This window comes from Egretta garzetta, unplaced genomic scaffold, assembly GCF_000687185.1.
Source record: "Egretta garzetta isolate BGI_Z169 unplaced genomic scaffold, ASM68718v1 scaffold367, whole genome shotgun sequence".
NCBI classification, from domain to species: domain Eukaryota; kingdom Metazoa; phylum Chordata; class Aves; order Pelecaniformes; family Ardeidae; genus Egretta; species Egretta garzetta.
Genome location: NW_009260192.1, coordinates 2520462 through 2535073, shown reverse-complemented (window position 1 = coordinate 2535073; position 14612 = coordinate 2520462). Strand labels below are relative to the sequence as shown.

The 14612-nt window shown below is 41.8% G+C and overlaps 1 protein-coding gene across 16 annotated transcripts in view; it reads right to left on the bottom strand.

Moving 5' to 3' along the window:
- The window catches only part of BBX (BBX high mobility group box domain containing), a 141403-nt gene that overhangs the window by 21491 nt on the left and 105300 nt on the right, over positions 1–14612 (bottom strand). For 13 of the 16 annotated variants that reach the window (XM_035897564.1, XM_035897572.1, XM_035897569.1 and 10 more), the window contains 4 exons: positions 10516–10596; positions 7154–7234; positions 4007–4922; positions 2973–3111 (listed from right to left, as the gene is read on the bottom strand). In XM_035897564.1, the coding sequence (XP_035753457.1) occupies positions 2973–3111; positions 4007–4922; positions 7154–7234; positions 10516–10596 (1217 nt within the window). The remainder of the gene's footprint in view (positions 1–2972; positions 3112–4006; positions 4923–7153; positions 7235–10515; positions 10597–14612) is intronic. The other 3 variants (XM_035897570.1, XM_035897573.1, XM_035897580.1) reach the window with 1 other exon arrangement.

Below are 14612 nucleotides of genomic sequence, written 5' to 3'. Positions count from 1 at the left end.
TGACATTTTCTACTTGTCTTTAATTCTGTTTGCTACAGAAAAAACCTGAACTTGACAGAAGTTGGCATGACTGCTGGAAAGATGGCCCTTACGCACTGTACACTTGGATGTATCACAAGAAACGCAGCATTACCCTTTGTTCACTGAAGCAGCACTTCAAACAAATTGCATTCTGAAAGCTTTGGTACACAGAATGATACTTCATTTTATCTCTGTAATCATTAATTCTTTTGGTAAGCAATCTTCCATCTTAAAATACAGCCATAGCTCTTGGCAGACTGTGTGCATGGTGGGGTTTGTTTGTTTGTTTTTTTGTGTGTGCATGTGCACACGCTTTGTTTTGTTTTTAAGTAACAGAGATGGCTGACATTAGTGGTGCTTGGTACTGCTACCTTTCTCTTCCACATGGATGTTCCCTCACAACCACAAAACAAGCCAATTTTCTGCTCTGACAGCTGTCATGCAATTCCATCCTCTGCCCCAGCTCCTCTCCTACTGCCTGTTGCCACCTGCCTCATCTCCTGCCCCAAGGGCATATGAGGGGCTGCAGTTCTAATTAGGAAGGACCTACCCTGAAAACAAGACGAGCTGCCATCCTGGATAGTAATTTATAGCTTGTGCGACATGGAGGCAGTGGAAAGTGACTGCTATTACTATGTCAGCGATTAATCATTTAATAAAAAAAGAGAAATCATTCACATTGTCATGAATTTTCAGAGCATCTCAGAAGCCTGGTTAGACACACGCAGCTGAGCTGAGGTCTTTGTGCTGTACAGCCAAGTCCTGCCAGGAGACTGCAGGCAGAGCGCTGGCTCAGCAAAGGACTGGGCTGCACATGGACAAAGCACACTTGACAGGGACCATTGAGGGCAACTACTGATGGAGAAGAAGGTAAGAGGACATGGGGAGAAAGAGGTAATTCCAAAGGGGTGAGGACCCTCACCCCTACACACACACACACGCAAAATGAGGTTGAAAGGTGATGCTGAAAGGAGCAGAGAGTTAGGAGGAGCAGGCAGAGGTAAAACCAGCTCTTCAAGTAGCCAGAAGACCAGGCAGTGCAATGAACAGGGGTAACAGATACCTTCTCCAGTGCTTACGCTCCACAAATTACTGATTCTGCCTTTACGGAGTTCACTAAATAATATTCATTAACGACACGACTGAATCAAGAAGCAAGATTGGCAAATATGTATTTTCCCCATCCAGCCAGCTAATGATGGTAGAACAGTATTCGCCAAATTAATTAATTATTTACACAATTTTCCTAGCTACTTTGAATAAATCATTTGTAACTACATTTCTTTTTTTTGGCTAGGAGATGCATTCAATTTTCACACCACTAGGTGCAAAAAGTTTTCAATCTTTCAATTTAAGCAATAGTTACTGAGCTTATATAGAGTGCACTAAAAATACAAGAAGCGTTCCATTAATTCTTGACTATTCCAAGCAAACAAGACTCGGAGACTTTCATCAATCTAATATCTTTGCTGTAAAGTGAGCTGCAGCTAAATCTCACATAGCTAGGTTATAAAAAAGGCTACCGCAAGCCTGTACAAAAGAAACACATTACAATTTTAAGCACAGTGTGAAAAATCTACTCCTTTTTAATTCATTTTCACCCTCTGAATTCAGATAATTGGAAGTCTTCAAGAATTTGCAAGTAAGTATGAATGGCTAAGCAGATTTAACAACTACGCCTGCAGTTAAGTAAATCTGTAATACTCGCACAAAAATTGTTATTCATACACTAGAAAAGTAATTGTTTGGCCTTGCTAAATTCTAATGCATTTGTAATCATTAATTATTCTTCTGATATATTTAATGTTTTCACAGTGTACATGAACAGTTTAAATTATCTTGTCTCTACAATGGAAAAATCGTATATTTATCAGAATTATTTGCCAATATTAGAACATTGTTTACTCTTCCTCTGTAAGCAATCTCTCCAAATGGGCAAAGAGATCTATTCTTTCTAGTCTAATTCTGTTTATGATGATTGAACACCTACAGAACTTTAAACACTGTGTGCTCTGAAAATATAAATAACCCTCTTCATCACCTCTTGAGTGGGTAAATACTGTGTGTGTTTGTTTTTTTTTTTAGAAGTAAGCAAATAAAGTCATTCAAATCTGTTTACAGTAGTGTAAACCAGGAAACATCTGAAAGGAATTACTTGGGTATATAAACAACAGGTATCTAGAGCATGATTCAGCCCAGTGGGTTTGTAATGTTCAGGAATTCTGCCTAATTGTGATTATTTGGGTGTTGGATGCAGTTCGCTTGCTGCAATGAGAAGGACTCACTCTTAAGTTACCCAGGCTGACCTAACTAAAACTTTGAACAGTGTTAAGCTGCAACTTACCCAAAAACAAACTCTTCCTTTGGCTTAGGCTTTTTCAGTTTTTTGTTCCCACTTGTCCCACTCTGGGAAAAAGCCCAGTTTTCTTCATTCCAGCATCCTTCATGATCTGAGGAGTTGCCTTTTCCTGAGCTTCTTTTTCCTGGGATGAAGGCAGAAAATTGTTTCTCATCTTTAGAAAAATGTGCCAAAACAAAGTGGGCTCAGAAGGAACCTGTGTACCCATTCAGTACTGCAACTTATGATGCTTTGACCTTCTTGAAGGGGTTACAAAACATACATTTATTTATTTATTTTAAACTATATAATTATGATAATGGCAACTATGCCTTCCCCCCCCAGGGGTTTTAATACTACCTCTAAAGTCAGGATCTCTTGAGGTATAAAAAGGAATTACTTGGGTATATAAACAACAGGTATCTAGAGCATGACTCAGCCCAGCGGGTTTGTAATGTTCAGGAATTCTGCCTAATTGTGATTATTTGGGTGTTGGATGCAGTTCGCTTGCTGCAATGAGAAGGACTCGCTCTTAAGTTACCCAGGCTGACCTAACTAAAACTGACCAGGCTGACCTAACTAAAACTTTGAACAGTGTTAAGCTGCAACTTACCCGAAAACAAACTCTTCCTTTGGCTTAGGCTTTTTCAGTTTTTTGTTCCCACTTGTCCCACTCTGGGAAAAAGCCCAGTTTTCTTCATTCCAGCATCCTTCATGATCTGAGGAGTTGCCTTTTCCTGAGCTTCTTTTTCCTGGGATGAAGGCAGAAAATTGTTTCTCATCTTTAGAAAAATGTGCCAAAACAAAGTGGGCTCAGAAGGAACCTGTGTACCCCATTCAGTACTGCAACTTATGATGCTTTGACCTTCTTGAAGGGGTTACAAAACATTTATTTATTTATTTATTTTAAACTATATAATTATGATAATGGCAACTATGCCTTCCCCCCCCAGGGGTTTTAATACTACCTCTAAAGTCAGGATCTCTTGAGGTATAAAGGAAGAGAAAGAGATCAAATAGATTTAGAGTAACAAAATTCCCTAAATTACAAGCATCTTTTTCTTTTCTGCCAGTTCTACTTGCACATATAAATCTACTAATCAGAAAAATACATTTCAAGACATCTCACTGAAAGGTTCCAGAAATTATCTCAAATTTATCTTTCCACAAGGTGAAGGGTTCTCACAAAACTAACGACCAAAGCAAAAGCACCACACATTTGCCTCTTGCAGGACTGAGAACTATGCTCACAACCACAAGAGTTGTTTATATAGAAACAAGCTAACTGTTTGGGTTTACATACAACGCAAGTGCTGCATGCATTTTATCAGCAGACCAACAAATTAACCAACACAGCCTTTGGTCCAAAAGGCTAAATCTCAGATCATGAAAGACAAAAAGGCAGAGGTTAAGAGCTCGTGAGGTAAGTAGGAACACAGACAGGGTCGCAGCAGGACTCGAGGAGACCCGTCCTGGACTATGGAGTCTGTCCCCTCCACCTGCCCCCAGCATCTCAGGCGACCAGACACAGCATTCCCATCACACACTGCTCAAACTCCAGCTTAAACATGGACTTTTGCTTTTCTCTCCCACTCCAGGCAGGCTTTTGTGGTTCATGCTGTAAATGAAACACTCAAAGCCACCCACCTCTGTCCACGTTAGCGCGCAGAGATGTGAGCATGCCCTCTGACACCAGAGTTTTATAAAGAGCACCTTTGCAAGATCTCTCCGATTTCCTGGAGCCACAGGTTTCTATCTTTTTAACACAGTCACTGTCCTCAGTTTTGACCTGTCCTGGTAAGCTCTGGGGTACCACCTCCTCTGTTGGGGTCAGTGGTTCCACTTTAATGTTATCAGAAGCCTCGCAGGGTACTTCCTTGCTGGCTGCAATACTAAGGAAATCAGGAGGCTTTGATTCTTTGGTGGTCTCCGTGGGTTTCTCCTTTGATGTTTTCTTCTCTTTCGATTTCACTTTTTTCTTTGGTGATTTTGTATCCAACACGCTTCCCTTCACATTTGAGACAGGGCGGGTTTTTTTGCGGGGAGTTTCCGCGAGTCTCTCAGCACCCCAGTCCCCCTTTGCAACGGCTTCAATTGTATACATTACGCTCTCAATGTCCGACTCTGAGGACTGTCTCTTTTTACAAGGTTTCTTGGGGGTGGATTTTTCGTTTGAGTGCCGGTCCAACTTATTTTTTTTCTTTTTCTTCTTTATTTTTTCTGGCTTTAGCCCGAGGATACTCATGTCAGCCATTGAAAGCTCTGGAGAACAGCACATGTCCTTTGTGTTATCGTTTCTCTCAAAAGGACTGCTCTCCATTGCAAGACTAGTAAAATCTCTGCATTTGGCAGTTTCTGATTCCTCAGCTTTTGTCCCATCCCGGTTTTGCATTTGCTCTCTCTCTGACTGTTCTACTTTTCCTTTACAGGAGTCTTTTATTGTTGTTTTCTCCAGTTCTTCTACTTCCATTTCCTCTGGAACTTCCCTTCCCACATCTTCCAGTGCTTCCACTTTTGTTTTCCCAGGTTCTTTCACTTTTACTCCTTCTGAAGCAAGGCACATCTGAAACGAGTTTAAAAACAGTACCATGAATCAAAACACCGACTGTTAACATTACTTACCTGTATTAACAGGAGCATTACACTGAGAATCTCTCTGGCATCTTAATTCAGGAAAGCAAGCTATGCTGAAGGACAATGCTGAAAAAGACACTGAAGCCCTACTGAAACCGATGCGACGTGATGATGGCTAAGTGCTAGAATAAGGCTGGCAGGTTCTACTGCTCTAACAGAAAAAGACTCCAGCTGATCTGAGCATTGTTTCCATGATGCTTTAAGTGCCTTTTTATATAACCTGGAAACCCACTGCTAGATTGATTTTCAGAATACCCTAAATGAAACGGAATGATACTGTATCTCTCATTGTTGCCATAGACAAGTTCCTTGAACTCTCACATCCATACCCCTTCAACTCCCAAATGCCCCTATATACAACAATTCTTTGCTCCATCTTCCAAATGGCCCTGAAGGGGGGGTGAGCGGGGACTTAACTGAATCTCAGTATTTGAGATTATTTTCTTTTACCTGAATGTGCAAAATAATTTGGAAGGTAGTAAAAAAGCCTTCCAAATCTTTATTCTCATGTTACAGACTTATTTTGCAAAGAACTGCAGAGCAGTAGTGGTTGCCATGGTTATTTCCTCCTTGAGATAACATTAATGGAAACCAAAATCCTCATACTGTCTGAGGAACAGTGATACTCAAAAAGAAAAAAACAAAGAGCTGTAACAAGGTCCTCAAACTGCCATGTTCTTGCAGCACTAACCTGGGAGATCCTCTTGGTTTTAGATCACCTGTAAGCTATGCTGACACTGCTACAGAGGGTAGTCCTTCACAGCAACAAGTGGTTGCCCTTGGGAAGACATGCTTTCTTCTTATTTTCCCTCTCAAAGCCCCCAAGCTGAATTCCCAGTGCTATTTTGTTTTTAAAACAAATGTCAACCAAACAGCCACCTAGAGCAAAACCAGATGGAAGAAGCTTGCTTTGACCCAGACATCAAGAGTTTCCCTATCTCGCAGCTCAGCCCATGGGCCATGCGCTCAGTATGGATGTACCCTCCGGATCACTGGGTTCTCTTCAGGTCAGCTTTAGATTTCTCAAACTGGAAGGCATTTTTTCCTTGCAAACTAAAAATATCTCTTACACCAATATATGTATGAGCCTAACACTAATGACAGAAGGCTTTGTAGTAAGTGTAATTCTTGCTGCACAGGGTAGAAACTCTTGATCTGCCTCAGGTCAAGCTAAGCTGAGCACTGGAAACACCAGAGCTTGGGCAGCACAGTGGCTATGAGGAAGCAGGTTAAATTATGCAGAGGAGAACCCCACAACCATGCTGAGCTAGGTTCTTGGTCCCAAGGTACTTCTGTGACTTTTTTACTGCACTGCAATGTAAACACAGCCTGGGTGTTTCAAAATCTAAAGATTTATCTTTAAAATGAACTAACTGGACAGTAATAATATTTTGTCAATTAAAAATCCCCCCCCGCCAATGATTATTTTTTTTCTTTATACCTTTGCTGCTTCTGCAGTAGCCAATAGTACAGAGGACTACAGATATGGCTACTTTTTGTAGGACTCCTGTTTTGTGAGCTCTAAAAAAACTTGCAATTCACAGTCTTTAAGATTGGGAAAGCTTAAAAAAAAAAAAAAAAAGCAAAGCTTAGAAATACAAGAAATACAGCATTTCAATAAGAGGCCACCGGTTTTAACTGTTCCCAGAAGGAGGATCTGCTGAGAGTATCACAGCAGAGTTTCTATGGAAGTTATTGACCTGTTTATTCCCCACTTCAAAAAACAGTAGGCATGAAAAGCAAAAACAAGTGAAAGCAAATAATGAATTTTAACAGCCATTTGTAATGGGAATGCCCTCATCTGAGTAACAGACTAATCCAGCCCTCTCTCAACTCCTTGCACCTCCCCGGCCAAACCAAACGGTCAAAGCTCCAAACCCTAAAACAAGGAATTCCACTGGTGACTGGAAAGTCCCTTTGCCTCCAGGGACTGGTACTTCTTCTCAGCTGCAGCACAGACTCTTAGAAACCTTCAAGTTGATGGCTAGTCTGGGGAAATCTTGATTTGTGGCACCCAAGCCATGACAATTTATGCTCTATAAGCAGCAGTGTAATTATAACTGTAGCACTGTTCTGCCTTCCAGACTTCAGCGATCAACATCATTAACTTCTCTGCCCCACTGCACCTGTGGTAATTAATCACCAGTATTCTAATATTACCTCTGCCAGCTGAAATAATGCTGATGTTCCACACTGTTTCGTTAAATCAGAAGGAGCTGAATGGGACGTACTTGAAGAAATCTAAAGAAAAAACACAGTGGGAGGAAACAGAAAAATGTTATTTTACCAGCACAATTCTTTGATGTTTACTACACAGCTTTTGAATGGATTACTTCCTCCCTCTTCCAAAAGTCTATTCGTAAGATTACACACTGAAAAAGAACTGCAGACCTGTGCATGCTGTTACAAATAAAACCCTGCTCCACCACTGCTCTGGTGGGTAATACCACTGGACACTAAAAGCTATTTCCAGATTTGGGGATCTTCTTGTCAGGGCTCCCTTTGAAGAGTAGGATGAACTGAAGCACGAGCTCTCTCACACATAAACAGGCTCCAGCAGCTAAGCACCGATCTACACCAGCTTGCAACCCAGCTGGTGGCGTTTCTGAAGGCTTAGTTGGATAGTCGATTGCAAAATCATTTCATTGTCATAGCTGAAGAAGGTTACTCCTGTCAGGCTATGGCACTGCCCACTGGTGTCCTATAGGACTCACATAAAAGAGATGCTATGAAGCCACAGTGAAGCAGGAGCCCTCAAGCCTTTGGTAACCTTGACCGCTCCTCACAAGCATGGGAGGCTGCCCGGCAAGCAGGTAGCTGACTATTCCCCAGAATCTTTTTCCTGTATCAGGAAAGTACTAAAGTACTTTAGAGTGTTTTGTACCAGTTTTGAGCCTGGTACAAAGAAACAGTCTTTTTCTGAACAAATTAAAAGGATCAGTCTCAGGATTGGCCATGAGTAAGAAGAAGAAAGTGTTCTATTTTTAAGGACGTATTTCAATCTCTGATCAGGCTTGCAGGTTTCTTATACTTGCTTCCGTAGAAAGAGGGGGAGTTCCAGGGACTGAGGAACTAAAGTGTTTACAACCTTTTAGCTCCCTCTACCCCCCAAATTCAGTTTTCATTGCTCTCAACCAACACAGGCACAAAAAGCCCATATTGCAGAAATCAGCCCATGCCATAAAGGAAATAATAATAATAAAAAAAGGTTAACAATGTTGTATCTCTGTGTCTCCTGGAAGCTGTAGCTCTTCACAGCATCCCCTGAGCTCTGACCACTACTGCTCAACTCTCCGAATGCCGCTTACAGCCAAGCGTGGTTTGTGCTGTCAGCCCTCTGCAAGCCTCCTTGCCTTGTGGAGGTGACGCACACCCCCACCGCTGCTCCCCTTCACTCTCCTGCCTCCCCACCCATGGCTAAAGGCAAAGCATACATTTAGGCACAGCAAGAGACACAGCAGAGCTGATCAGCAACAGCCTCCCAGGCATCAGGCTGCAGAGCGGCTGCTCCAACCGTTTTTAGAAACTTGGAAATTCTCCGAATTTTTCAGAAAATAATTTAACCCACTTCTGCATTTTATTTTATCGCCATCTGTGAAATATCAAAGAGGAAGGCATAGGGAAGGGGGGAGGAAAAAAAAAAAAAAAAAGATAAAAGCGGTTAACCCACATAGCAGAGAGCCACAGGAGGAGCAGAGCAGCGTGGTGTGCTGAAGCAGACGGGCTCCCAGGCACCAAACCCCTGCCACGCCAGCAGCCTGGAGACAGCAGTCCAGTCCCCTCCAGTGCACAGCATCTGTGGTTTGGAGCTACAGCAGCGTGGCACGGGTGTCTGCCAAATGAACTTGCAAACCTAAGACACCCTCGAGGTGATAATGTACATGGGTTTATTTGGGGTGCTCCAAACCAGGTCCTGATTTGCTACCTGAAAACTTAAGCTGAACCTCTTGCATTTTATTTATCGAATTACAATCCAACATTACAGAGACCTCCAAAACTGGGGGCGGTGGGGAAAATCAATAGCACTAATGTCCTGTGAGAGCTAGAGACAAGGAGGATGTGCTTAGCACATCTGCCATGCTTTTCTCAGTTTGCAGCAGAGCCTTTAACATTCATTTTGTATACTGAAGTAGGCTTGTAGGAATCCATTTGGGAATCACCAAGAGATCTTGCCCAACAAGCAAACATCATGCTGCCAGACTTAGCTTCACTTTTTCTACCAATTGCAGTACAAACTCTGCACTCCTGTGGACAAGCACCTGTCCTTCCCCTAAACTAGGGCTTCACAGTCACATCACAACTTTTAATACTGACTTCCAAAAGTCAGGCTGCACTCAGCAACAACCTTACTCCAGAACAGCACTACGCAAAGCCTGCTGCTGCCCTCTAAGAGGACACCTCAAAAAATTCTGGTGTCCCTGACCAAATACTATCAGTCCTTCTGCTGTCCCAGGGCTGCAATAGTCAAATGCCTATGGATCACTGGTCGCAGTTAGGTGTAATCACCCTTGCACAGATACTGCTGCCAACACGGCACACACCCACAAACTCTACTACTACCAGGGACCGCCTGTAGGGTAAGGCAGGTTTTCTTCCACTCATGTAAGTTCCTATAAAATCAGATAGGAGCATTACTATCCATGGAACAAGGCACAAAATATTTTTATTTCAGTGCTTCCACATTTTCCCTGAGAGGGATTAACCTCACCAGCAAAAATATATGGCTGCATGCCACTGGATGGGATCCAGAGAATCAATTTTCCTCACTGAAACAGGAAGTGATTTTGAGGAAGACGACCAAAAAAAAAAAAGTGCACGAGTACAGTGCTAGCATCCTCCCTTATTTACCTGGAATGCAGCATGTATCTTCATCTTTCAATCATCAAGAAGAATATTTGCTCACCAAGCCTCTACGGTTTTTGAGTGATTCGTACATATCAAAGGGGAGACCTCTACAAGGTTGTATTTAAGACTCACAGAGAATTTCTAGGACTATTGGGAAACTTGACCTAGTATTCTTGATTACAGCCGACAGCTGCCAATTTCATAACTTAATACACTGCTTTGACTTCCACCTCTTCATACAGATTCCTGATGATCTCAAAGCCTACTTTTTTCTTCCTTTTCTTGGTCCCCCCTCAGTAATTGCACCTTCCAGTCCTTATACCAAAGCTTCAGTTTTTGAATCCTGGTTCTCAGCTCCTCATTGAGAAGAATGCTGTTGTCTCTTGTCTTTGCTATTGTCCTGAGCACTGTTTTTATTTTAGTTATAAGGCTAATTTTTCCAAAAAAAGAAGCGTAACTTTTTCTGTGCTGTCTCCAAGAAACTATGCACACTAAGTGTATAAAGAAAAGCTAGGTCCCTGGGGCCACTGCCACTGCCTAATTCTCTTGCTATTCCATTACTTATTAGTTTATGATTCTGGAAATACTAAATCTGAGAGCAAACCTTAAACAATTCATACTTTTTGGTGGAAAAGACACGCATCTTCCCATTGTGACGCTAATGGGTATAACTTTACCTCTGCCAGCTGGAAGAGTGCCGACTTCCCATAGTGCTTTACTGGCTCAGGACTTGACAACTGGGAAGTATTTGATGAGATCTAGGTTTTAAATGAACAGAGGAGAAAATATTTCAGTGGCACACAGGAAAGACAGAAAGGAAGGGAGAAAAAGAATGAAAAGATTCAGGAGTTAGTTAAATCATTTACTTCTAGAGCTTTCTGGCAGAAGGCTCTACTTTCAGACATGCAATCCCATCCAAAGAACACTGAACAGGCATTTAGAAGTCAGCAGGATATAAGCAAATACAGAATTTCTTCCTTAGATCAGGCTCACAGATTCTCTTCTATGTTTGTATTGTCCACAGCAAATACGCTATCATGCCACGTGTTTTACGTGTGTTTTATGTGACTAAGTGAAGAAGACATACCTGTTGCTTAAAAACATGAACTGTGGTGGTCAAGGTTAAATAAAATTCTCTTGGAAAGCCTGGGCAGCATTTCCCACTTGTCCTCACAGGCACTGCTTGTTTCACTTTCTTTAGTTAGAAAAAAGAAATAAGCCCTTACGTCTGGAGATCACATCTAGCCTTCCAAACAGATGTTGGTGTGCCAGCACCAGTGCTGAGAAATAACTACCACCACACTTCAGGGAGTTTTTTTTCCAACCTGCTTCCAAAAGCAGTACTATGAGTTCACCAACAGAAGAATTAATCATTATTTCTCACATTTGATCTTTTTTGGCGTAGCATTATATGGTAGTATTTGACCTGGAAGCCTTGAAAAGCCCTAAGATTAGGGGCAAGACCACCAGTGTTTCTGTGGCATCTTCCTCATCACAAAAATCACACTTGTGACCACGATCATTCAGGTGCAAAAAATTATCAGCTCAGCCTTTCTCTGTATATTTAATGTCTTTTTTTTGAATTAGATTATTTGAAGAGTTTTACTTTTCAGCTGTCAAGGACATTCATTACAACCTCCCCTCCCCCTCCCCCCGCCAAGTCCAGAACGTTAATTTTACTGCAAGCTATTTAAAATACAGTGAATCATACTTGAATGCATATAAATAATATTTTTTAGTATTAAATGAACATAATTTAAAATCCTAGTTTCTCTTCAACACAGTTCAGTGAACCTGCTCAGGACCCCATTGGAGTAAGTGATCTTGTACACTGCACTTTACAGGAAGAGGGCCTCAACTTTTTCTACCGCAATACATTCTCAGGTCTCAGTGATTTTTTCAGTGCAGTATGAATGGCAGAAAAGGGACAGAAAACCACCCACACACTGGTGTATAACCTGAGAACATGCAGGCACATTCTTGCCTCCTGATGCGCAATGTAAGCAAAGAGTTCTGGTTTGACAATAGAACAGGTGCTCCTAACAAAAGGCAAGCGAGATCCTTGTAATACTAATAATGAGAGGAATCCAACATTTCACTTCAGCAAAAAGATTCTCTTCATAGCCAAGAAAACAAACTGCAAGAGACAAACTTAGAACTCATTCTGCCGAAGTTGCTGGCCAAAGACCAGAAGAGGATGCGCTGATCAGTCAGCTCTCAGTGAGGTTACAGATCTCATTCCCTGTCTTTAACACCATCTTCCAGTTTTAATTAGAATAATCAGAACCTGCAGCACTACAACCACAGAGAGCCCCTTCTTTAACTTGGGGATAATTAGGATCAAGTTATTATCTTTTATTACAATGCCAGTCAGCAATTTAGCTACTATATTACGTTATAGTTTGCATAAGAAGCACATGCCATGGTACCACTTTTTCATTTCGCTCCTAGAACAAGCATTTCACTTCAACAGACATTTAATAATTTCAGTATAGAGGAAAACAGCAAATATATTTGTCTATTTTACGTAATGGCTTTACCTGGAAAGATTACAGCTTTACCTAAGGGAAGGCTGGAAGAGAAGATACTGACTAGCTCTCACATTCCCAATTCCAAGGCGTTTCGACCAAAAGTTTTGGATTCTGCCGAACCTTCTGTTCAGCACAGAAATAAACAGAAAGGGTTGCCCGCTAGCCCGCTCAAAGTGAGTATGTGAGAATGCAGCAGGGACAAAATCATCCTCAAGCATGCATTTTTCTTAAATGATAGTAACCTGCTGGGCTAGCAAAGAAAATTCTACCTTGTTGCATGCTGTACGCGATTGTTTTTTTGATTAAATCACCTAGAGAAAAACTTCAGAAAAGCAGCTGAAAGTGAAGAGTTTGTGGGGTTTGGCTTTGTTTTGGTTTTAAGATGGGTAAACTAGCAGTTTTATTGTTTCCCACTCTCAGGAAACATTTTCTTTGTTTAATAAGGGATGAGAGTTTAGCTAAGTAAATCTAAGAGGTACTCGTGCTTCGTCTCTACGAAGCAGTCATCACCATCTGTTCGCGTTTGCCAAACACACATCCAGCAAGTCCAAGAGAGCAAGGGGTCCCATCTGCTCTGCTTCCCTCACATGGCAAGGAAGATGACAGCAACCAGCCCACGTGAGCAGACAGCTTGCAAACAGCCACCGCGCGAAGGAACACAGCCCACTGCTCAGGAATCACTGGCCTATATAACGGCTTTCCATAAAGGTACCAATGAGAAGGACGAAGTAGAACCAAGTATTTCGAAGATCAGGGCAGAATGAGAAAGCCAAGAGTGTAACTTGGCAACACTCCAAATTTCAAAAAACTCATATGAGAACGTCACATCATCTTTGAAGACCTCCAAGGCGTTTGCCAGTGCACCCGTGGGACCCAACAAAGTCTTACTCCTGGGATTTTCATTATCTGTTGTGGCAAGTCACTGGGCAGGCCTCATTAGCCGTATCCTCCACAGCTTTAATTGAAGACTACAGCACTTGGGACAGACAAACAGATGAAAGGCTAACCGAGGCTGTAAAGAAGAAAGAATCCCATGCTACGTCTACACATAACGAGCTGTTTCTGAGTCACAGGGGACTTGTACTCCTGGGGTAAAGGTGTCCATTTTAAATGACAAGTCTACTCAATGGGATCGCTGTCTTCACAAAGAGGCACTCTTACTCACCCTGCCGCAAAGGCGGCAAAGAGAAAGGGAGCATATGAAGAACACCCAGCCAGAACCAAAGCTGAGCTGGGACGTCTGCCAAAAGTCTCCAGGCACATCAGACCGCAGCACACTTCACATTTCTTCACAGGTCTGCTTGGCTACTGGCTAAATAACTACTTTCTCTCCCTCTCTCTTTTCTTTTGTAGCACTGCACGTTGCTGACAGCAGCCTACTGCAAATTGCTTACCATAATTTAGCTTACTAAATGTAGTAATGCGTTCATATAGACAGGACCCAGTAAGAAGTGGCACACTAAGGAACGGGATTTTTGCCAAACTTGACAAAGACACCCTGTGCAAATGAAAGCCCTTATATTTGAAAGAGCACAAACAGCTTTAATAGCAGGGGGGAGAAAGCTTAGAGAGGTTCTGTAGCATGCTCAATACCCTGGAACAACCTAAATGAAATCAGGCTGTAGTCTTAAAAAATGGCATTTCTCCATTGCTATAGATAAAACATGATGTTACTCACTGCCATAAAGGTTTCACAACAACAGTGTAATACAGGGGGAATAACCATGGCCAACAAGGTGTTTTTTTTTTTTTCTGTGTTTTTTTTGTTTTGCTTTTCCAGATTTCTGTCCCTTATTTCCAGACACTGAATAAACAACCAAAAAAATACAAACCCCACCAGACTGCACACACATTTTAATATTTTTACAAGAAAAAGAGATTAACCCTTACCTTAAAACTGTCTGCTCCAGTTCTTAATTAACTTTCTAAGCACCTCTTCTACCTAACATTTAATGATTCATACATGCACTCTGATGTGCCAAATGAGCTGGCTCAGTGTAGTGGTATGCAACTCAATGCACTGCCACATCCGTATGACAGCATTCAGGTTTGTCATTTTGTTGTTTGTTCAATTAGGAGGGGAAATGATTTTAGGTTCTGTGAAATTTTGAAAGTATGGCTAGGTCAGGTTTTACACGGCAAGTTGAAAATGCTGTACTAAAGGCAATTCATACCCTGTTCAACTCTGCATATATCTAAAATTGCTGTTTAATTACAATGTAAGATGGTTAAGACTTTTGAAA